Here is a 23,184-nt window from a genome sequence, read left to right as displayed (position 1 = left end):
GGTGCCGCCACAGTTGGAATGAAAAAAAGTAGCTGCGTGCTAGGTAATTCCGCCAAACGCGCTTAAATGCGGTAGCTTCATAGGGTGGTATGAGCCTTACCGCCGAATTCCGAAACCTCACTCAAACTACACTCAAACTGAAGGGCCCCTCCACTTCCTCGAGGAAGGCGCGAGGGCCGGCGCTGGCCAATCGCGACGACGGATCCGTCCTCGCGATTGGCAAGCGCCGGCCCTCGCGCCTTCCTCGAGGAAGTGGAGGGGCCCTTCAGTTTGAGTGTAGTTTGAGTGAGGTTTCGGAATTCGGCGGTTAGTCTTTTAGTGCCTGCAGGGTGGGTGATGCTCTTAGTTCAGGTCGTGCGTAGAACAGGGTTTTGTATGGAAACAGATTACGTCACACAATTGTCTCTTTGTGACGCTATGCGCCCTTCCTTTCAGTATCACCCGGATGCAAAGCCTTTGCGCTGGATATTCTGGGTCGAGAAGAAGGGGGAAGCGCGCTTTCATGACCTTTCCACTCCTCGTACCGCGCGCTCTTTCTACACCACCCGTTTCTGCTCCTCCCTTTCTTTCCCTTTCCACCCCTCTCTGCTGCGCACGCTTTCTGAGACCACCTGCTACTGCTCCTCCCGTTCCTGTGAGCTGGGTCCGTAGCTCAGTCAGCAGTGGACTTGGCTTCAATGTCCGTGACCGGGGTCCTAACCCCAGCACCAGTTGCCATTTTTTTTATCGTTTAACGGTTACGGATTAACCGGCCTACATATATTGTGCTTACGCAGCCCCTGAGGTTAGTTCGCCCTATAAAGCTACCGCTTTATACCAGCGCTTTATGCAGTCGGTGAACGTTTTATAACAATAATTTGCGTGTATCGTTACAGTCGAGATTGTTGTATAAGAGAATTATGTTGTCATTTTGTTTATTTTTACCTTCTGTCTCAAAGCACTTTCTTAAAAAAAAAACCACACAAAAACTGCAACATATTTTTGTAAAAAAAGGACCTCGGCTTCCTTATCTTTATCGAGGTAGTGAAAAAAGCAGCTTTAAATTGTCTTTAGTGACAGCGCGTAGCAGACCATACTGCCCTACCGAAAAAACAGTATGATTACAGTATGAAAAACAAACCAGGAATCTGAAAAACGGTTTCAATATACCAGGAAACTTACCGTATTTTAAAAAAATGGCTTAACAGTCTGGGCTTATACCGGGAAATATACCAGGAAAAAAAAACGGTTTGTAGAAACCAGGAAACATACCGTATTTAAAAAGAAAACGGGTTAGCAGTCAGGGTTTATACCGGGAAATTTACCAGGACAGAAAAGAAACGATTTGCATAAACCAGTATACGTACCGGATTTGCAAAAAAATAGTTTAACAGTACGGGTCGATACCGGGAAATATACCAGGACAGAAAAGAAACGGTTTGCATAAACCAGTATACGTACCGGATTTGCAAAAAAATAGTTTAACAGTACGGGTCGATACCCGGAAATATACCAGGACAGAAAAGAAACGGTTTGCATAAACCAGTATACGTACCGGATTTGCAAAAAAATAGTTTAACAGTACGGGTCGATACCGGGAAATACACCAGGACAGAAAAGAAACGATTTGCATAAACCAGTATACGTACCGGATTTGCAAAAAAATAGTTTAACAGTACGGGTCGATACCGGGAAATATACCAGGACAGAAAAGAAACGATTTGCATAAACCAGTATACGTACCGGATTTGCAAAAAAATAGTTTAACAGTACGGGTCGATACCGGGAAATACACCAGGACAGAAAAGAAACGATTTGCATAAACCAGTATACGTACCAGATTTGCAAAAAAATAGTTTAACAGTACGGGTCGATACCGGGAAATACACCAGGACAGAAAAGAAATGATTTGCATAAACCAGTATACGTACCGGATTTGCAAAAAAATAGTTTAACAGTACGGGTCGATACCGGGAAATGTACCAGGACAGAAAAGAAACGATTTGCATAAACCAGTATACGTACCGGATTTACAAAAAAATAGTTTAACAGTACGGGTCGATACCGGGAAATACACCAGGACAGAAAAGAAACGATTTGCATAAACCAGTATACGTACCGGATTTGCAAAAAAATAGTTTAACAGTACGGGTCGATACCGGGAAATATACCAGGACAGAAAAGAAACGATTTGCATAAACCAGTATACGTACCGGATTTGCAAAAAAATAGTTTAACAGTACGGGTCGATACCGGGAAATACACCAGGACAGAAAAGAAACGATTTGCATAAACCAGTATACGTACCGGATTTGCAAAAAAATAGTTTAACAGTACGGGTCGATACCGGGAAATACACCAGGACAGAAAAGAAACGATTTGCATAAACCAGTATACGTACCGGATTTGCAAAAAAATAGTTTAACAGTACGGGTCGATACCGGGAAATACACCAGGACAGAAAAGAAACGATTTGCATAAACCAGTATACGTACCGGATTTGCAAAAAAATAGTTTAACAGTACGGGTCGATACCGGGAAATACACCAGGACAGAAAAGAAACGATTTGCATAAACCAGTATACGTACCGGATTTGCAAAAAAATAGTTTAACAGTACGGGTCGATACCGGGAAATACACCAGGACAGAAAAGAAACGATTTGCATAAACCAGTATACGTACCGGATTTGCAAAAAAATAGTTTAACAGTACGGGTCGATACCGGGAAATATACCAGGACAGAAAAGAAACGATTTGCATAAACCAGTATACGTACCGGATTTGCAAAAAAATAGTTTAACAGTACGGGTCGATACCGGGAAATACACCAGGACAGAAAAGAAACGATTTGCATAAACCAGTATACGTACCGGATTTGCAAAAAAATAGTTTAACAGTACGGGTCGATACCGGGAAATATGCCAGGACAGAAAAGAAACGATTTGCATAAACCAGTTTACATACCGGATTTGCAAAAAAATAGTTTAACAGTACGGGTCGATACCGGGAAATATACCAGGACAGAAAAGAAACGATTTGCATAAACCAGTATACGTACCGGATTTGCAAAAAAATAGTTTAACAGTACGGGTCGATAGCGGTAAATATACCAGGACAGAAAAGAAACGATTTGCATAAACCAGTATACGTACCAGATTTGCAAAAAAATAGTTTAACAGTACGGGTCAATACCGGGAAATATACCAGGACAGAAAAGAAACGAAAATCGTACCCGAAGCACGCGAGCCAGAATGCATGCAAACACGGATCAAAGTGTGAAACACAGTATACGATTTCAGCAGGTTGGGTTTAATCTGGAAGCTGTACTAGGATTGCAAATTTAAGTTTGAGCACACTAGGGACAGAAAGATGCCAGAGGCACAATGTTTACCAAACTGGGTACTACTCGACATTCACAAAATGTAATTAAAAGTTCAGGCGTGATTTAGCAACAAAAAAAATGTATGGCCGAATTTGTAATCTTCGCAATTTGCCAGCAAAAAATATAATCGATTTTGAGGAATCAGTCTAAAAGGCAAGTCGGATAAAGCCCTAGCAAACAGTTTCCAGTTAGCCCAGTCCAGAGTTTGAGAAATCCGCCTAAAAGGCAAGTTGTATAAAGTCTGGGCGAACAGTTTCCGACGGTCTGTGGCTGCTCATTACACACATATTAATCCCCCTCCCCCCCGTAAACGCTGCTTCGCGATGTCCAGCCGGCAACCCAAGCCCCGCTGTTTCCCTATGCACTGGCTAAATTTCTCATTTAAAGCGGAGACACAACAGTATACACAGTTTCGAAGGAATCTGTTTCTCTACTGCACCAAAATGCAGTTAAGAGCTTTAAATTTGACCTTCACATACGCTCCCTAACCTCTTGTAATGTCCACAAACACACCTCCATGGTAGCATGAATACGAAGAAAATAATGAATAATGAAAATAAGGGCCTAAAAACAGAAACCAGCGAACAAGCCCACTCTTAAATCTTAGGCAGTTTTGGAGATCCGTTTTAGAGTAGTGCTGCTCGGCTCCTCGCGGTATTTCCGAGAAATAATTTATATAACTAAAAAAATTCCTAATTCGCGTCAATGGACCGCTGGCAGGTTCAGCACATTTAAAAGTTGCTCTCGCTGCACAAGCATTTCTTGCTCGGCCAAAACAAAATCCATTCGTAAAAAAAAAAAAAAAAAAAAAAAAGCTAAAAGATTACGCGGCATCGACTTTTCAAAGAGTGCGACCCAGCCGTCTTTCTCGCGGAAAGAAACAACCCTAAGTGCTTTCGGTGCTTTCTGAATAATTAACGAGCGAGGGTAATTCACTTCGAGACGCGAGCCAAAACTTTTTCGATGGTCCCTTCTTTTAGCATACGACGTTTCATGCTGGCGCGCCCATCAAGTAGCACCAAAAGTAGACCGTTATGGCGATCGTCGCCTTTGTGTATTTGCTAAAAAAAGCGCAAGATCACAGCGCTTTCCCCGCGCGTGATTGGTTGGAGCCGATGATATAGCACACGCGCAAGAAGATACGACGAGCGTCGTGACAATGCACTTTTGAAGCATGTCCGCTTTTGGATTGGCTGCGTCGGGCCGTATGCGAAGCGCAAGTTCGTCTGCTTCTTTTGCAAGGGTTCTGGTGACGTCACAACGACGCCGAGCTCTGATTGGCTCTGATTGAAGGATAGTGGGTAGACCTCAAGGCAGCTTGCTTTGAGGCCTACCCACTATCCTTTTCAATAGCCAATCGGAGCTCGGCGTCGTTTGACGTCACCACCACCGCTGCAAAAGAAGCAGACGAACTTGCGCTCCGCATAGTGTTGGCTGCGGTCGCGGATTTAGCGTGAAACGGAGTATAGTTACACTCGACCTTCGCGCACCGATATTTTCGTATCGCCTATTTATATTCAAAAATAAATACGGTTCACGTAAATAATGATCAAGGAGAGCTGACCCTTAGTGTGATTGGGGTAGGTCGGGAGTGAGATGGAGTGAGTTGTATAAAATGGGAAAGGGGAGGAAGGCTTGTTAAAGCTAGAGTCACTACAGAGCGACGGCACGGTCGGCCATCTGAGAGGGCGCACCTCGCTTTGCGCCTGCTATTGGCCGTGCCGTATGCATCGCGGTTTGAGCGATTTTAATTTGCTTATAACTTCCAAAATAACGCTAAGTTTTCCACCGCGATTTTTTCCTCCGTGTTACTACGTTTTCTGAGTTCAATCTCAGCGCAAGTTATCGACCAGTTAAAAACCATTGGAGGGCCCTTCTTTTTAAGACACCCCGGGATATGGGGACTTTAAAGAAAAATTCCGGCAACTAATTTTACACTCAAAGAACAAGTGTGAAACTACTTGAGTGAGCAGACCAGGATGCAATAAAAACTGAGCGATTTCTGGCAGCTGACTTCCGGATATTGCTCCGAACATCGCTCCCAACCCTCCCAATGGAAGGCGTTGTTCCAACATGGTATACACTGCTGCCTCACATTGGCCAGGTGGCGCAAGTTAGCGCCCAATTTGTCCGATTTACGGATCTTGATGGTATAGGAAGAGGTCTTGGGAAGTTTGCTTTGCATACAGTTTCTACTTTTCTTCACTGCTCCCCTTTTTTTGGCATTTTTCACATGTGCTGTGAAAATAATCAATGCAATGACCGTACAACACAAACAAACTAATAAAAAAAACAACAACCGAAATTTAGAAATTTACTGATTTCTGTTGATTTTTTGAGCTGAAATCTACTACTATTTTCTGGGGAGCTCTGGCAACACTTATTGAATTTAAGGGTGAATTCGAAACACGATCGTCGGATGTCTTATCTGTTCCAAGCTTCGGTGTCCGTAGACGGCTCAAGCTGGCTATGTATCCTGATTACCTGTCCAACAAGACTTTATTTGGGAATGTGCAGTTTTCTTTCGTTCCATATCGTACACTTAAAATGCTCAATTTGCTGTGGCGACGCTCAAGACGTTTGATTTATCAAAATGGTAATATATCCAGTAGGCCCACGGGGAAAGTGAGGCATCCTCAATTTGGTATGCACCGCAATACCCCACACCGCAAGGAAAAGATGAAATGACCACGAACGAAATGAGGTTCACGGGGCGACCTCACATGTCCTGCCCACCTAGGCCCGCTGTGGGTCCCTTGCAATAACATGTAATACAAACAGCGCAAAAAGGACGGGACACAAAGTAGATGAAGGACACAGGACATCCGATGACTAACAAACTGTCCTGTGTCCTTACGATCTCTTACGACGAGAGAACATCACTGGCACGCTGGCACCATCTAATGTGACTCTGGAGGAGCATTTCACTAGAGCGAAAGTTTTTGCGGTATTTGCAGGACTAAATCTATGAGAAATTGTCGTTACAACTGTTACACACTACAAATGTTCTACGGCTACCAGATAGACGCCAGTGTGTTCTCTCGTCGTAAGAGATTTTAGGAGGATGTTAAAGGACACATGCAAAGGAAACAATTTTTTTTAACAACCTGGATGGAAAAAAAATATAATAAAATGAATTTAAAAAAAATGAGAGCTATATTTACGGCGCGAAACAAATTTGTAGTTGGCGCCGGCGGGAGCCCGCGGAAAAGTGGCTGCTACAGTCACGTGACTGGCCACTATAGTCACGTGGTGCTGGCGCCCTTTCAAAACCTTCCTAAAAAAAGCTATTTTTCCGTTGTAAATTAATTTTATTACTTTCTTTTAATCCACCATTAAAAAAAGTTGTTTCCTTTGCATATGTTTTAAGGCAGACGGTGGTAAGCAGTCGCAAGTGTGTGAGCCAGCCTTTGATGCTTCCCTGACGTCACGCCATTATGGTGGCGCTGCTGTCGGCACGGCGCACGCGCAGTGCCCACGTCTCGTGTGGGCAAACGTGGCCTTGTTTCCAAACAGGGTGTCGGCTTAGAGACGAAACCTTAGAGGTACCTGAGCATCTTGGTGAAGTACTTGACAGTGGTGTAGGACTTTCGCGAGATGTTTCCCATGGCATACTGGACTTGCACCAGTCCACAGCAGATGATGCTGATCGGGGAGAGAAGGTACAGGGAGTTTCGTGTCAGAAGTTGTGTTACGCCGATATCTCGAGGAGATGCACGATAATCAGAACGTCTTAGGTCCTCGTTGTCGTTGAAAATGTTTTTTTTTTTTCGAGAAAGAGAAAGGTGAAAAAAAAAAATTGGGTTGTGTGTATGTTTATACAGCCTAGAACTTGGTCTGCCTCACAGGGGCGACGAGTCTCCCAGCTGTAGATGAGAAATTTAGCCAGTGCGGTACAGCCGCTAGCCTGGGGTCTTTAACGTGCATCACGCAGTAGTGATACACGACCGCACGCCGGTACGATGCTCATCCAGATCGAAACGGGCAGGGGTGGGGCTCGAACCCAGGATCCCTGGGTTCTGCAGCGCGAGCTTTCGCTCCACGTGCTCCGAGCTGGTGTGCGCTAGACCACTCGGCCACCGATCCCCCCAAGAGAAAGGTGATTGAGGCCCGCGAGTGTGTTGGCGGATGCCATATCTCTTTCCGCGGAGTGTGACGCTTTAGTTCTCAAACCCCAAAAGCGGTATTCGCACGAGGAAGCCATCCCGGATATTTCTTCCCGGAGCGCACATCACGTGACTAAAAGACGTCACGCTTTCGCGGCGCGACGTAGTGACGTAAGCTCCGTGGCGGAAGGCAGCGGGAATGCTTGAGCGGTACAAACAGTGACTGCTTGGCACAGGATAAGCTGGCCATTAACGATTCTTGTCGTTAAATGCCTCGGTGCCAAACGTAGGAGCCGTGACGTTCATCCGCGGTTTCGTCAAGAATAAAAACTTTTAAATTTGAGTGCTATATCGCCGGCATCCCCCCATCAGCATCTCATCCTTGTGAGCGACGAAGCCGAGTAGGAAATTGCGGTAGCTGATGACGTCACGCACACCCCTTCGCGGACTTCTTCCATGCGTGAATACAGCTTAAGCGTATAGGTTTTAGGAAGTAACGGTTACTTAACCGAGAGAGCAACTACAATAAAATTTTAATAGAAAGCACATGCATCAGAACCAAGTTTCGCCATCTGCAAGCGCGTGAATTTATACTAATGTTAGCGCGAATTAATGATAGTATTCCTTTCTAACATTTGTTTCTTAAGCATCCTAGTAAAACCGCGAGGTTTGGATATGGTGACAAAGTCACACGCTTTGATGATGGTTGGTTCGGAAAACTTAAAATGCCTAATTTTAGTAACCAAAAAGAAAAAAAGAAAAAAAAAATGTCAGAGGGTGGTGCGCAGTAGGAATACACGTGGCACCCTCACCTGATGATTCCCGAAAAATGCACCAACTCCGCCGTGAGGTAGGAGAGGTACGCGATGCCCAGGACTGCCAGAGGTTCAACAACTGCAGGGCAGAGAAAGGACGTCGCTCATTGGTACATTCTCCTGTCGACTGCGAAGTCGCGTGCGCGGCAGAATGTCTATATATTTCGCTTCACCTTACACTCAGACGCAGCCGACGCTACGAGCTCATGGGACCAACCAGACAGCGTAAAAAGGCACCATCATGGTGTTCGTCATGCTTCTGTACGCGCGCTATCATCGATGAATCAAGCATCATAAGCAAATAAGACCCAGTGACTAGCACTTTTCACGTTGCTTGATTGGTCCCTTTAGTTCGTAGCGTCGGCTGTACAGAAGGCCGTCTTTACCTCCTTCTCGCGGTCATTTTTGAAATTAGCTCGATCACGGTAACCAAGCACTCAAAAAAACCCGTGCGTCTACTTTCTCGCAAGACGCACAACACTCGGAGAGCCGATCACAGCAACTTACGGAGGCAGCTCAGCGAATGACGATACCAAAAGATATGTTTAGACCAAAAAACGCAGTCTGAGTGGTGACATTAAGCAATGCAAAACGTCACGCTTGCATTGCTTAATGTCACAACTCAGACAGCGTTTTTTGGTCTAAACAGATGTTTCGGCATCGTCATTCGCTGAGCTGCCTTCGTAAGTTGCGGCGATTGGCTCTCCGAGTGCTGTGCGAGAAAGTAGACGCACGGGCTTCTTTTAGAGTGGTACAGAGAAGTTCAGAAATGGGGGGGGGGGGGGGGGTCGCCGTCTTATGAAATATGCCTCAAAGACTTTGATAATTTCAGACGCATGTTGTAAAAATAACATTCTGCAAACTCAGGTCTAAAAACATCTGCTTTTCGTGTAAGGTATGTTAAATTATAAGGCGGCTGAAGAAAACCAGCCTTCTACGTTAAGTCCTGATTTTGAACTCTTTTTGTTCGCGTTCCGCCTATTGAAAAGCATGCAGATGGGCCTCAGCACGCATGTCGTATTGCTGCGCCGCAGTGTTCTTCCACAGCATAAAGGCCGTCTGCTTTCGTCGCCTACACCATGGCAACGAACGCCGTCTCCTAGCCAAAGTTTAATAGTTTTGTGTTCGTTGCCATAGTGACAGCGATGAAAGCAGTCGGCTTTTATGCTGCGGAAGGACACCGCGGCACAGCGATACTATACTTTGTTTCACCTTAAGTCCGAGCGTGGCCGATGCTATGCACCAAAGGGCCAATCTAACGGCGAAAAAGGCACACGGCCATGGCGTGCTCTCCACAGTTGATAGGACCAGCGATGTTCACCACCTTTCAGTGCGTGCTCCTCCGTCGGCTCGTCCTATCAAGAGCGGAGAAAGCCATGACGTTGCGCTTTTTAATTGCGCTGTTTGATTGGACCTTCGGCTCATAACAACGGCCACGCTCGGACCCTAGCTGAAAACAAATATAGGTGCGGGCAGAGGCGCTTCCTGCGTGCTTTTTAATGGGTGGAACGCGAATAAAAAGAGAGCTGGTTTTCTTCAGCGACTCATAATTCGATGGGCCTTACACGAAAAGCGTGTGTTTTTTTTGGCCACCCCGCGCCCTGTTTTTTTATATTTTTTCATCCGTAACATCGGCCTAAAGTATCAAACCGCTGAAAGCGACATCATTCGAGATATTGGACGACACTATATATACTCCGTTTCACGCTAAGTCCGACCGCAGCCAACGCTATGCGGGGTGCAAGTTCGTCTGCTCCATTTGCAGGTGGTGTTATGTTGACATCAGAACGCCAAGCTCTAATTGGCTCTGATTTAAGGATAGTGGGTAGACCTCAAGGCAGCGTGCTTTGAGGTCTACCCACTATCCTCTTCGATCAAAGCCAATCGGAGCTCGCGACGTTCTCACGTCACCACAACCTCCTGCAGAAGAAGCAGACGAACTTGCTCTCCGCATCAGACGATAAGGCGGAGGCAGTCAAGAAGCGCCAAAAGTGCATCGTCACGGCCCTCGTCGTCTTTAATATATTGCCCGCTAAACCAATCAGGCAGAGTGAACGCTCCGTGACCATTCTCAGCGCGTGATTGGTCTAGCGACCAAATGTGAAAGAGCGGCAGACGTACGAACCTCTGACGTCGTGCGTGTACTTGGTGACCACGGCAGTGATCACTCCCATGATGCACCCAATGGCGAAGGCTCCCGTGCTCACCGAGAGGAAGGCGGCGAAACCTACGCCGATCTGAAAGGGACGCGGTCAGTCAAGTTTAGGTCTAAGACTCCACTCAACGTGTTTGAGCACCTTAGGCCGCTGTCACATTGCTCGCACAACAATCGATTGAGAAGTAATGATTGATCGCCTCTCTTTTTTATTTATTTTACTTTATTTATAGATACTAACTTCTCCAACTTGGAGATATGGGAGTGAAAAACACTTCAAACATACAAAAACTGCCAGACGGCCGACAGTGCTTGAACAACAATGGGCTCACGTATTATTACGATTGAAAGCATAACTCCAAAGATCAACCGCGTTTAATAGACCGATCTCACCAGCCAGTTTGACTACGCCACCGCTGCCGCATTGCATCGAGGGAACTTTAGTCTTTCTGCACGTGCGACGACCCCGCTGGAGCTCTGCGCGTGTGGAGCATGAGACGACACGAGGCCTCGCATGAACGGCCGTCTGACTCTTGTGAACTAAAGTTATGGCGGCGACACGCATGCGCCGAACGCCTAGAGATATCGGTCTATTAATATGATGAAGCAACAAAGACAGTGCACCAGAAAGAGGCAGACGGGAAACGCAAGGAACACAAAATTGGTGATTGTATGTTTATATAGCCGGACATTAAGGCTCCGTTAAGGCCTGTTCACACATGCAGCGGAGCGCTACAAGCGTAGCGCTGACCTCGCGCTAAGCGCGTGCTGACGGAAGCGTTCATCAGCTTTGTATCGCACCGTCAAAACTGTTGCTCATGGCAGTCGATAAGTAGCTGAAGACACGTGAGCAGCGCTATATCGGCGCTTCGCTGCATGTGAGAACCGGCCTTTATACTCCGACGCTGAGCGCAACGAACGCAGCGTAGCGCAGAACGCGCGCGTTTCATTGGCCGGCGAGCAGGAACTCGGTATCTGCGACCAATCACTATCTGTGTGCGCTGCGGTAGGCCGCGTTTGCTACACTCGATGTCGGAGCCTTTAGTCTGCCTCAGTGGGCGTCGGGTGTCTCAGCTGTAGCCGGGCAATGTTAGCCAGTACGGTAAAACCGCTAGCTTAGGGTCTTCAATGTGCACCACGTAGTAGTGATACATGAGCGCACGCCGGTACGATGCTCATTTAGATCTAAACGGGCAGGGGTAGGGATTGAGCAAAGGATCTCTGGTTTCTGCAGCGCGAGCTTTCGCGCCACGTGCTCCGAGCTGGTGTGCGCTTAGTATGCGCTAGACCACTCGGCCAACGTTCACCTACCGATCACAAACAGAAATAACCAACGCCGACAAGACTCAAACCATAGCCTCCTCTATACTGACAAAGCCTGGCAGATCGCCACGAGACGCGGCCGCCGACAGTGAAAAGATAGAGCGGCAGACAACGGATGAGAGGGTAGGCAGGGACCTTATAGGATAGGCCAGAGCTCTGGGATAGGCATTTAACGGGCGCCCCGCAGCGGCGAGTCGCTGAAGTCGAGCGATGGAATGTCCGCTCGTGCTCCTCACGTTCCTCTGGCTACCGATTCTTTTCTCGTCGGGTTTGGAAACCGTGTTTCGGGTCCTCGCCGCTGCAAAAGCTGTGCGCTGACTACAGGGTCTCTAAGAAATGCTCTGTGCTACCAGATCCTCGCGCTTCAAGTCTGCGACCGGGCACTCTGTGGCTCTGTCGTCGAACTGCCAGGCTGTTTGAGTATAGAGGAGGCTATGCTCAAACACATGCAGCATGCACGCGATGGTATATCCTTGGCAGGCTTGGAGCCTTTCGGTGTTCGTGAAGTAAGTGCGAGTGATTGCAAGCCTAGCAAAGGTGCCTTCGCGTACATTCTGCACGTGTTTGAAGCTTATCGGTGTCGGTTGTTTCTGTTCGTCGCTCCAGTGGGCCTCAGGTATTACACTCCGTTTCATACTTCGTAAAGGGGTATTCATACGGAGAGGAACTCCCGCCCTTTGCTCTCCGGGATGCTCCTCACGTGGTAACAACGTCACGCTTTTCCGCGGCGCCGCGCTGATAGAGACATCCCACGAGGGATGGGGGAGCTTTTTCTCGGTCTGCAGAAACGCTTCCCCGTATTGGCATGGGATCTCTTTGCCATTGGCAGTATTTTGTTCGCGTGTCTTAGAGAAAGCGTGACTTAGACACACAAAGCAAAACTTTATAGATTTTTCTCTGTGTTGTCTTGCATCCACCCATTCAAGAAGCATATTTCTTTTAGCATTAAGTAGTTCGTCGTCCCCTGCATCTAACAGCGCTGCTGTCATACTCGCGTATCGTCGTTTCATGTACAGGGTGTCCCAGAAAAAAAAAAATTACAAGGTTTTTTTCACCACAAGAATAAACTACGCATCGCCAAACGCTCATTCTCCACCCAAAGGTAGCGCTAGAGGTCCGAACCAGGTGCCGAGGTTTCAGCCCGAACCGATATCTTATTCAAAAGTTACGTGATTTTCTGAATATTTCAATGGGAAAATGGCGGCCGACAGAGCTCTCGAATACGTGGAAATCTATGGGCGCCAGAAACCGAAAGCGGGCATGAATAGGCCCCATTTTCCCTTTGAACTTTTAAGAAAGTCACTTATAGACCTTTTCCACAAGGGCGCCGCCATCTTGAATTGTCGTCACTTCCAGTATGGGCGAAAACATTGTTTTGCCGTCAAAACGCCAATAGAAGACATTTAGGATATAAGCGTAACCGTCACACATTCTCGTTTTGGCTCCCCTCTATTTTTTTACTGGTTACAGGTTGAAACGTTTTATTATTTTTTCGTCGCCCTTACCGTTGGCTGGAGACGAGAGTACACGAAAAGTGTCTATAACTTTTGAATAAGATATCGGTTCGGGCTGAAACTTTGACCTCTGGTGCGGACCTATAGCGCTGCTTCTAGGCGGAGAATGAGCGTTCGGCTATGCGTAATTTACTTTTGCAATGAAAAAGAATGCTTTTTTTTTGGGAAGGGGGGGGGGGGGGGGAGGGGGGGCATTCTGTATTCGCCCCCATTTTTCTACTCCCGTCCGCGCGCACCGAGCCCTGTTGTCAAAAGTGCGACCGCTTAATGCGTCTGAAAACACTGACATCCCTCTCAGCTCCCCGCCTTTCGTGGGATTGCTTGGGTCGGGGAGGGAGTCCCGCGCAGGCTCCGCCAATCACATCATTCCCCAAAAAGCATCCCTCGTGTTTAATACACCGTCAAAGCTACTGGCGCGAGCGCGTGGCTTTATCTACGGTTTCGTCTGCACTAACGCGTGCGAATGATCTGCAAGATCACACCCCATGCTCGCGCTAGCACCTTTGACAGCGTAGTGCACTGTGTATGAAATAGAGCACACAGAGCTCTGATAGATCATGGATGTCACGAGCTCCCGTGTCCCCCGCCAACTGTGATTAAGATAGTATCATAGACGCCTATATACTGACAAAGTCTGTCAGATCACCACGAGAAGTGGCCGCCGAGATGGGAAAGGTGGAGCGGAAAGCAACGGATGAGAGGAGAGCCACGTGACTGGCGCCCCGCTGCGGCGAGACGCCGAAACACACTTGTCCCGAGCGAACGAGCGAGTTTGTTTCGGGACCTTGCCGCTGCAAAAGCTGTGCGCTGGCGTCCAGGTTCCCGAAAATGGCTCTTTGATTCTCTGAGCTACCAGATCCTAGCGCTCCCAATCTGCGACCGGGCACTCTATGGCTCCGTCGTCGAACTGCCAGGCTTCGTGAGTATAGAGCAGTCTATGATAGTCTCTGTCGTCTATATCACAATCGTAATTATCCAGAGCGATGGTCGATCTTGAGATAAAGAAGCTCGAGCGAGGCTTCTTAGTCGCTGATAGGGCGAGACCGAAAGGGAGGAGCTTCAGTTGTCTCCTGCCTTCAGCGCGAGCTTCCTACCTTCGAGAACGCGTCTCGCGCACCTCGAGCGCTCGCGCGCAGCCAAAGCACGGAGGAAGGCCCGGAGCCCGCTCTGCAGGCGGGGAGTTCGAAAGGCACGCCCCACCGTTCTTATTCTGTCAGTGACGATAGTGACCAGCAGTAACCCCGGAAGAATCAATAACGACAGCCCTCGAAACAACGAGCCGTTGAGGTGGTTTAAACTTTAAAGGGACACTAAAGACAATTTTAAATATGAAACCAAAAACTTCCCCTTCAAAAAAAAAAAAAAAAAAAAAAAAAAAAAGGTGATTTGCGACTTTGTAGGGACCTGGCAATATGCTCGATTTCTTTTTTATACAATTATATGGAGGTTATGATTTCGTGTAATGTAAATCAACGAAAAAAAACTGGGGTTCGGCTTCCCCGCCATACAACCTGCTAAAACGGAGGTGACGTCGTCAATGAACAGTCGGTTTCGGTTGAATTTAGCGTTCATCAGCGCAGCTGGAGCGGTGAGCTGTACACTCTACAAAACAGCCGTGCGTCTACTTTCCCTCATAACACTCGGAGAGTCAATCACCGCAACTTACGGAGGCAGCTCAGCGAATGACGATGTCCAGACATATCTCTCCGAGTGTTGTGCGGGAAAGTAGATGCACTGGCTTTATTTATTTATTTATTATTATTTTTTTTTTAGAGTAAACGGCGCTTTGTGATTTGAGAGCGTTGTGCCGCGTTGCGACTGCGAAGAACCAGGACCTTCGTGCTTCGTACGCCGCTTGCCAAGCTACTCCTTTAATTAGTGGCCACGCTTCACATGAAGCACGGGTGACCCGGTTAGGATGCCTCAGTGTCATTCACGGTGAAGAGTATTATCTTACACCGCGGTGTCATTCTATTGAGCGTGATGCATAGCCTCCTCCATACTCACAAAGCCAGGCAGTTCGACGACGGAGCCATAGAGCGCCCGGTCGCAGATTTTGAAGCGCGAGAATCTCGTAGCGCAGAGCATTTTTTGGGGAACCTGGTATTCAGCGCACAGCTTTTGCAGCGGCGGGGACCCGAAACAGTGTTTTCAAACCCGACGAGAAAAGAAGCGGTGGCGCGAGGAACGCGAGGAGCACGAGCGGACATTCCATCGTTCCCGAGCATGGCCTCCGAGATCCCGAAGCGCCCGCGGAGGCCATGCTCCGCAGAAGTGTGTTTCGGCGTCTCGCCGCAACGGGGCGCCCGTCATCTGGCTCTCCTCTCATCCGTTGTCTGCCGCTCTATTTTTTTAATTTCGGCGGCCGCGTCTCGCGGCGATCTGCCAGGATTTGTAATTATAGAGGAGGCTACGGGGTGATGACATCTCTATACTCCGTTTCACACTTAGCGTGCAAAGCTGTCAAAGCTACTGGCGCGAGCGCGTGGCTTCATCTATGGTTTTGTTTGCGCGAGAGCGCGTGGAAATGATCAACGAGATCAAGCCCCATGCTCGCGCCAAAAGCTTTGACAGCGTTGCACGCTAGGTATGAAACAGACTATAGACGCTTTCAGCGCGCGCCAAATTTAGCCGCCATTGCCGACCTTCCCTTGTCTTACCGAGATGCCGAGCCACTGAAGCGGGCGTTGATGGGTCTCCACAAAGGCCTATGCTGGGGAGGAGGACAGAGTAACACCTAAAATGGCAATGACCTGTCCTGCTATGGTAATAATGATGTGAAGCGAACGGAATAAGAGGGAATAAAAACTGAAGGTCAGTTATGGCGGCGCCCATGCACAGCTGGCTAAAAGCGTCTATAGTTGTACGCGATGCCGACAGCACGTGCTTGCAGAAAAACAAAACAAACAAAAACCGAATGATTTGCAGAAAACAAAATGCCACCGTAACACAGTCAAGGCGAACAGCGCGTGCAAGGAGACGTTCTTTCACACGCTCCAAAACTAAAAAAAAAAAAAAAAAAAAAATTAAGCGTTCGGAACATAATGGCTATATGTCATCACACTAATCAAAGCGCACATGAAGGGACCCCAGACCCGGTGACTCGCGGTCGTTTGTCGACCCAACGCAGTCAAACGCATTCAAACGGAGTTGTGTGTGTGTGTGTGGACGTTATTTATTGTCCACGTCGTTTATTGCCGATTGCATTGCCAGTGGTGCTATCGCATTACGAAGATGACTCTTTGTTTGTCCCTGTCACGTACAGAGTGAGACAGAACACCCTGAGAACCCGAGACAAGACGGAATTATGGTCCTGCTCGAGGAGGTTCGGCGTAAAAGCGACGGAGTTTTGGGCTCGCGTAGGGGCGTTTACTGACGTCCCCGTTACCGCATATTCGCGCACAACACTTCAGTACACCACGGGCGCACGAAAGGTCTCATTGGATGAAAGGTTCAATGCATGTGCGGGAAAAATCGGGACGTACTATTAGCCCCGAGAAGTTCGCGTGGCGCCCCCTTACGGCGAACCGGGGTGACGTCACGGCGAGTAGAGAATTTTTCCCCGACTCGCCCCGCTCGGCCTGTGGAGGCTGTGACGACGCTAGCTGTCGGCGCGCTCGTTTCTATTTACTTTTTTTTGGCGTGTTTTTCGTAGGAAGTGTAAATTTTTATATGTGCCTTTATTGAGGTATGGCCTGTAGCTACAGGTGAAACTTCAACCAACATTATAAGCATGCTTGACAGGGCAGGCAACGCATGAATCGCTGCTGGTATATGAAAATAAAGAAATATGGCCACAATTGCAGGAGCATCATTATAGATTTACATCTCGCACAATAAATGCTGTTGATGGTCTGAATGAATTGGCAGGTTATGTATACTATTTTTTTTGGTATCTCTGCTTTTAAACAAGATCGCCGAAGCAGAAAAGCTGCATGCTCCTCGAGCAACATGCTAAATACAGTCTGTGCCATGGGGAGAGAATCACAAGTAAGACAGCCCAAGTGCAGGAGCAAAGTAAAAAAAACAAGGAACATTTATTATATACATTGCTCGCATTTAACTTTTGCTGGATTCGGATAGTATTTCAAAAGACTACACGGGTGGTATTTCTGGACTTGTTTATATCAACCCTCAAGAAATGTATAACAAACGTAAGCGAAGATGTCTAGCTCGTTATTAGTTCCTTAATCCCTAAAATTGAGACTTTACTTAAATCGAACTGCCCTGAAGCTAAAATACCAGAAGCTTTTTTCACGCAAACTGTCGCCCTTCACAGGTTCCACATTTTCTGCTACTAGTGCTGCATCTACCGCTGGACAGACGTTCGAATGCTTGCTTTTACTCCTGTTTTCCTCTGTTGTCAGAGAGTTCAGCTGTAGGGAGTTTGGAGGCTGAGGAAGCTTTTGGGGACCTGCAGCAGTCTCGTTTAATTGGAAATGACAATTCAGACTGAACGGTGTATTTTTTTTAGTACCCAAGGCTGGAATAAAGAATGTCAGGAAAAAGTATAAACATTCCAAATTACGGCACCATTGCTGTGCATATTTTGGGCAGTTCCATACATATCATACAGGCAACTGGGTGCAATTCGGCCGTTTTTGCTGCTACCATAAAAAAAAAACTAATTTTCAGTAATGTTGCATCTTCTAAGAAATATGCCTACATACAAGTATAAACTATATAAATAATTCACGAAGAAGCTACATTTACGTAAAACAGCCCTGTTCCACAAGCACTTCAAAGGTCATCAGACGCAGGGCCTTTAAAACATCTGCGAACCAGCGCATGCAGAGTGGAAGCGCAGAGTCAGGGTCGCGAGATAATTTGCCGACCACCCAAAGGCCCTTGGTATAAATGCCACTTCAAATGCCTTGAAAGCGGTATGTAATATCGTCCTAAATCATGAACAGGCAAGGAACAGAATTGCAGCGTCTGAAACACTTGCGCCACCGTTTTACCGACCCTTCTCAAGATTGCCTTGTGTCGTGTGGACGGACGGGGAGGTTCATCGGCGGAATTGCCTCCTCCGATAGCTTTCGGGATTTGTAACCCAATTTTAAAGGTAAAAAGGGCAAGCAGGCTTATAAAATGTACGGAAGCACGTCCATATCGGCCTAACTCAACGTCTTGTACACCGGGTACACGAAGTCCAGGTCCTCGAAGAGCTTCCGGGACACAACGCCAAACCGGGAAACCGGTGCTGGGAAGCGAGCCGATGCGAGGTCGCGGAGCGGAGTACTCCCCCTGACGTCACGGTACACCTCACCCAATCAGGGCGCTGCGACCGCAGCGACGCTTGTGTTCGCCTGACAGAAGCTTTTCTTACATGGACCCGGAAGACTATACCGGAAACGGCAGCGCGTCAGCCTGGAGTAGTTCCCGCCGCTCCCTTCACGCGTGGAACCAAGAATCGCGCGACAAAACAACCAAAACAGGATGACGCGGCATTTTTTTTATTAGAAAAGGAAAAAAAATAATGTTATTGTCACACTAAACGCTTTTGAAGTCAGTCACCAACCGAGATTCGGGAGTGAAAGGCGGTCGGCTATTTAAAGGAGCGATGCAACAATTTTTGTACTTTGCGCAAATACAGCTTAAAACGGATCCCTAACCTTAATGACCTATGAAACACGCGTTCGTTCTTCACCCCACGCAATAGAAGTCCCAGAAAAAAATTTAAGAAAAACGAGCAGCGTTCACCCCCTCAACTCACAGCCAGAATAAGCGGCCACGTGATCTGGAGCCGATTATATGCCGCCAGTGCTGATCATAGCCACGCGCTGGGGTTGGCAAAGCGCAGGACACGCGCTGAGTTCCAGACATTGTTATGGCACGGCTGTTGTCGTCGTTGCAGCGATTGGACACGGGTCACTACCCCAAAGCTTATTGAGCTAGCAATTATCACGAGCCCAAGTCGAGTGCCCACGCAATGCTCGGGTCCAATCTATGAACCGCATATAAATATCGTCACTTGGGTGTACTGCGATCCCCACGTTACGTCATCAAATTTTGCAAAGGAGAGATTGAATGAAAATGATCGCTTTTGTCCTTGAAATTACACCGCAACAAAGGAGTTTCTTAGCCAGTGGCCTTGCGTGTGGGTATCCTTGAGTCCCAGGTGTGCCAGTAAGCTCGTGTAGAGTGAAAAACATTCCAATTGAATATCGTTGCACCGGTCCTTTAAGACCAAAATACTACTTTATTTCAACTGTAAAACACCTTTCTATATATATATATATACATACAACACGGGCACTTCACACCATCGTACGTGGTCTCCGAGGAGGATATAAACGAAATTGTGCAGATGAATGAACCGTACTTAATCCAATGAATCAAAGAATCAAAGTTTCCAGGAACCCGCCGAAAGCCAAAAATTGGCGGAGCCAGGATTTGAACTCTGGGCCTCCCAATGTCCGGTCGGGTATGCTAAACACTACACTAATCCACCTTGGCTTTCTGGCGTTTCCTACCTGGCTTATTAATGCACAAGAAACGAAATGTATCCAATCGGAGGTGTTCTGGAAACACACGCCGCCGCGTGGAACGCGGTACGACGCTTAGTGTCACGTGGTACGTGCTCGTTTGTGCTCCAGAAATCCTCCCACTGTTTGTCTCGCCCCGTGTACATGTAGTATTCTTTGTTTATGAGCTTTAGAGACACGGTATCATCATCATCTGCGAGAATCAAGAGCCACGTTATTGAGTATACAACACGGGCACTTCACACCATCGTATGTGGTCTCCGAGGAGGATATGAACGAATATGTGCAGATGAATGAACCGTACTTAATCCAATGAATCAAAGAATCAAAGTTTCCAGGAACCCGCCGAAAGCCAAAAATTGGCGGAGCCAGGATTTGAACTCTGGGCCTCCCAATGTCCGGTCGGGTATGCTGGCTCACGGTCACGTAACCCCCGTGAGGTCACGTGACCCCCGTGAGGTCCAGTGACGTCACGTGACCACAGTGAGGTCACGTGACCCCGGTAACGTCACGTGACTCCCGTGGGGTTTCGAGGGTCACGTGACCTCACGGTTACGCCGACGGCGACGGCGACTCCGACGCCGCTCGGAGGGAGGTTTAGCAGGCAGGATGAGGAGGAGGGAGGAGGGGTATACCCTCCCCTTAGTACTCTTCCTTCCTCCTCCTCAAGAGCTGCACTCTAATTCGGTGTTACAGGGAGTTGTAAGCGACTTTCATTTTAGAGCGCAGCTCTCAAGCGCCCGTTTCCGGCTTGAGCGGCGTCGCAGTCGCCGTCGGCGTAACCGCGCGGTGCATTATGGGACACGTGACGTCACTGGTGACGTCACTGATGCCGATGCCAATGACGTCATCAGTGCACTAATGACGTCATCAGTAATGATGATGATGACGTCATCTTCACGTGACCTCACAGGGGTCACGTGACCCCCGTGAGGTCACGTGACCCTCGTGAGGCGAGGGCGACGCCGCTCGGAGAGAGGAGTAGCAGACAGGATGAGGAGGAGAGGAGGAGGGAGGAGGGGTATACCTTCCTCTCAGTACTCTCCTTTCCTCCTCCTCAAGAGCTGCGCTCTAATTCGGCATTACAGGAAGTTGTAAACGGGTTTCTTTCTTTTAGAGCGCAGCTCTTAGGGGCCCGTTTCCAGCCTGAGCGGCGTCGGCGTCGGCGTTGGCGTCGGCGTCGGCGTCGGCGTCGGCGTCGGCGTAACCGGGGGGGGGGGTCACGTGACCCCCCCCCCCCCCCGAGACCACGTGACCCCCCCCCCCCGAGACCACGTGACCCCCCCCCCCCTCCCCCGAGATCACGTGACCCTCCCGGGGTCACGTGACTACCCGCAGGTGGCGTGACCCCCCTCAGTACCCTTCCCTACGCCTCCTCAAGAGCTGCGCACCAATTCGGCGTTACAGGGATTTGTAAACGGCTTTAATTTTTTTTCTTGTAAAATTAGAAAGCGTAGCTCCCTTTCTGTAAACAAATAGGGCCAAGAAACTTGCGAGGTCAAAGTCAAATGTGAGATTTGGCGTTAGATATTTATACAGCAGGAGGTAGTAGATCAGCAATTTAGTCAGTGCAGTACGACTGCTAGCCTGGGGTCTTTAATGTGCACCACGCAGTAGTGGTACACGACCACACGCCGGTACGATGCTCATCGAGATCGAAACAGGCAAGGGTGGGGAGGATCCCTGGGTTTTGCAGCGCGAGCTTTCGCTCCACGTGCTCCGAGCTGGTGTGCGCTAGTCCACTCGGGCACCAATTCACCCCCCCCCCCCCCCCCCCTTGCCAGGGTCAACGGCGGGCTGCGACGCAGACGACGAAGTCGACTGGTGGGGCGCGTTTGGAGCTCGTATTGATAGATGGCGCTACCTCCTTATCAAGACTGCCCGCAACCACCGTGGTTTATTAAAATGAACATAATCTTTTTTTTTTTAAGTACCTTTAGCTTAAAAGTTAATGCGGACAATAAAAGCAAAACTTCAAGTAGAAAAAGAGAACGCGTTTGCATAATGACGGCGCTTTTGCTGCCAACGGATTTCGTCTGCGTGTCGTCTGCTTTCTTTCGCTTGTCGGCTACACTTTCGGACGTAATTCGGACGCTGCTCCCGACGCCATTTATCAATACGCGCGCCAAATGTGACCCGCATCTCGACTCGGTCGTCTATGTCGCCGTCCCCCGTCAACCAGGGCAAGTTTCTTGGCCCTATTTTTTACAGAAAAAAAGCTATGCCTTGTAATTTTACAAGAGAAAAAAAAAAAAAGAAAAACCACCGGTGAAATGCATTTTTGACGAAAAGTGTAGATAGCTTCGTACAGGCGCCGATTTTTACCGTCCATTTTAGACCGGGCCTGGTGAGTTGGGAAACCCCATATGTGCATAGTTTTCGTTGCTATTAAATTTAAAAAAGAAAAATAAGAAAAAAAAAAAAACACTATTTTTACAACTCACGATCGAAAACGGAGACGAGCGAACTATGTTCACTTCGACTAATCATCTGACAGACTCACTCGATGTCTCGCTTCACGTCACTCAAAAGCTGGCTTTTTTTTTAGCAGCCTCGTGCGTCGCTGTCATCAGTCCCGGCGTGATTATTGCCGGACCTAGGAAATTAATTTGTGCGGCGCGCGCAAGCGCAACTTTGGGCTAAAACTTCGTCAACACTACCTGGAGTACACATGAAATCTATTTCAATAGTAGAACTGAACTTCCAAAATCGTCTTCATTGTCCCTTGAAAAACATCCGCGCCACCGAGACGCCTGTCATCCAGTATATTGTCAGGGATGACAAGTGACGAGGCGGCGAATGACCGAGTAAACTGAACGTTTAATGGGGCAAACTTGTGCCCGAAAACAAAAGGAAAAAGAAAGATAACAGAGCGTCGCGGGCATCGAAGGCGGCGAAGCAGCAAGATCGAACGCTGAGGCGAAACTGACTCGACGAGGTCGCGGGCGGCCTCTTATCTAAGGTGAGTCATTATCTCGAAGATTCGGCGGAGAAGGTTCGAGCGTAGCGCGCTCGGGGCGAGAATGAACACGCACTTTTTGGAACAGCAGAAGCAGGGATAAACGATAGAAGGTATGTCCGCAGCAAGAATAAACAAGAATCTTCTACAAGTCCGTGACCCCCTGCGCGCGGCATTATCCCCTCCTTTAAAAGCGCATCGTCCCGATGCAGCACAAACCGAAAACACTAAATCCACAACAAAAGGACAGTAGAATTGCGAGACACAGTTCACAGTTTGACGAGAGTCCGAAGTTCTATCGTTCGTAATATGGCTTGAGGCGCACGACGTGGACTACTTCGGGTCGCGGTTTACGTCGTCTTGATGGTCGAGTTCCGTCGGGAAGCACCTCGTAGTTTAAGTCCCCGAGACGGCGAAGAACCTTGTAGGGTTCAAAGTAGCGCTTGAGAAGCTTCTCGCTGA

At 48.1% G+C, this 23,184-nt stretch overlaps 1 protein-coding gene across 1 annotated transcript in view; it reads right to left on the bottom strand.

The window, feature by feature from the left end:
* The window catches only part of LOC8053888 (sodium/hydrogen exchanger 2), a 657,649-nt gene that overhangs the window by 58,119 nt on the left and 576,346 nt on the right, over positions 1–23,184 (bottom strand). The window contains exons 13-15 of the mRNA XM_040205731.3: positions 10,409–10,520; positions 8,281–8,362; positions 6,912–7,007 (exon numbers count right to left, since the gene is read on the bottom strand). Of these exons, the coding sequence (XP_040061665.1) occupies positions 6,912–7,007; positions 8,281–8,362; positions 10,409–10,520 (290 nt within the window). The remainder of the gene's footprint in view (positions 1–6,911; positions 7,008–8,280; positions 8,363–10,408; positions 10,521–23,184) is intronic.

The sequence above is a fragment of the Ixodes scapularis genome, unplaced genomic scaffold, assembly GCF_016920785.2.
Source record: "Ixodes scapularis isolate PalLabHiFi unplaced genomic scaffold, ASM1692078v2 PGA_scaffold1__304_contigs__length_218370807, whole genome shotgun sequence".
In the NCBI taxonomy this organism is placed as follows: Eukaryota; Metazoa; Arthropoda; class Arachnida; order Ixodida; family Ixodidae; genus Ixodes; species Ixodes scapularis.
This window is presented reverse-complemented; position numbering and strand designations above follow the sequence as displayed.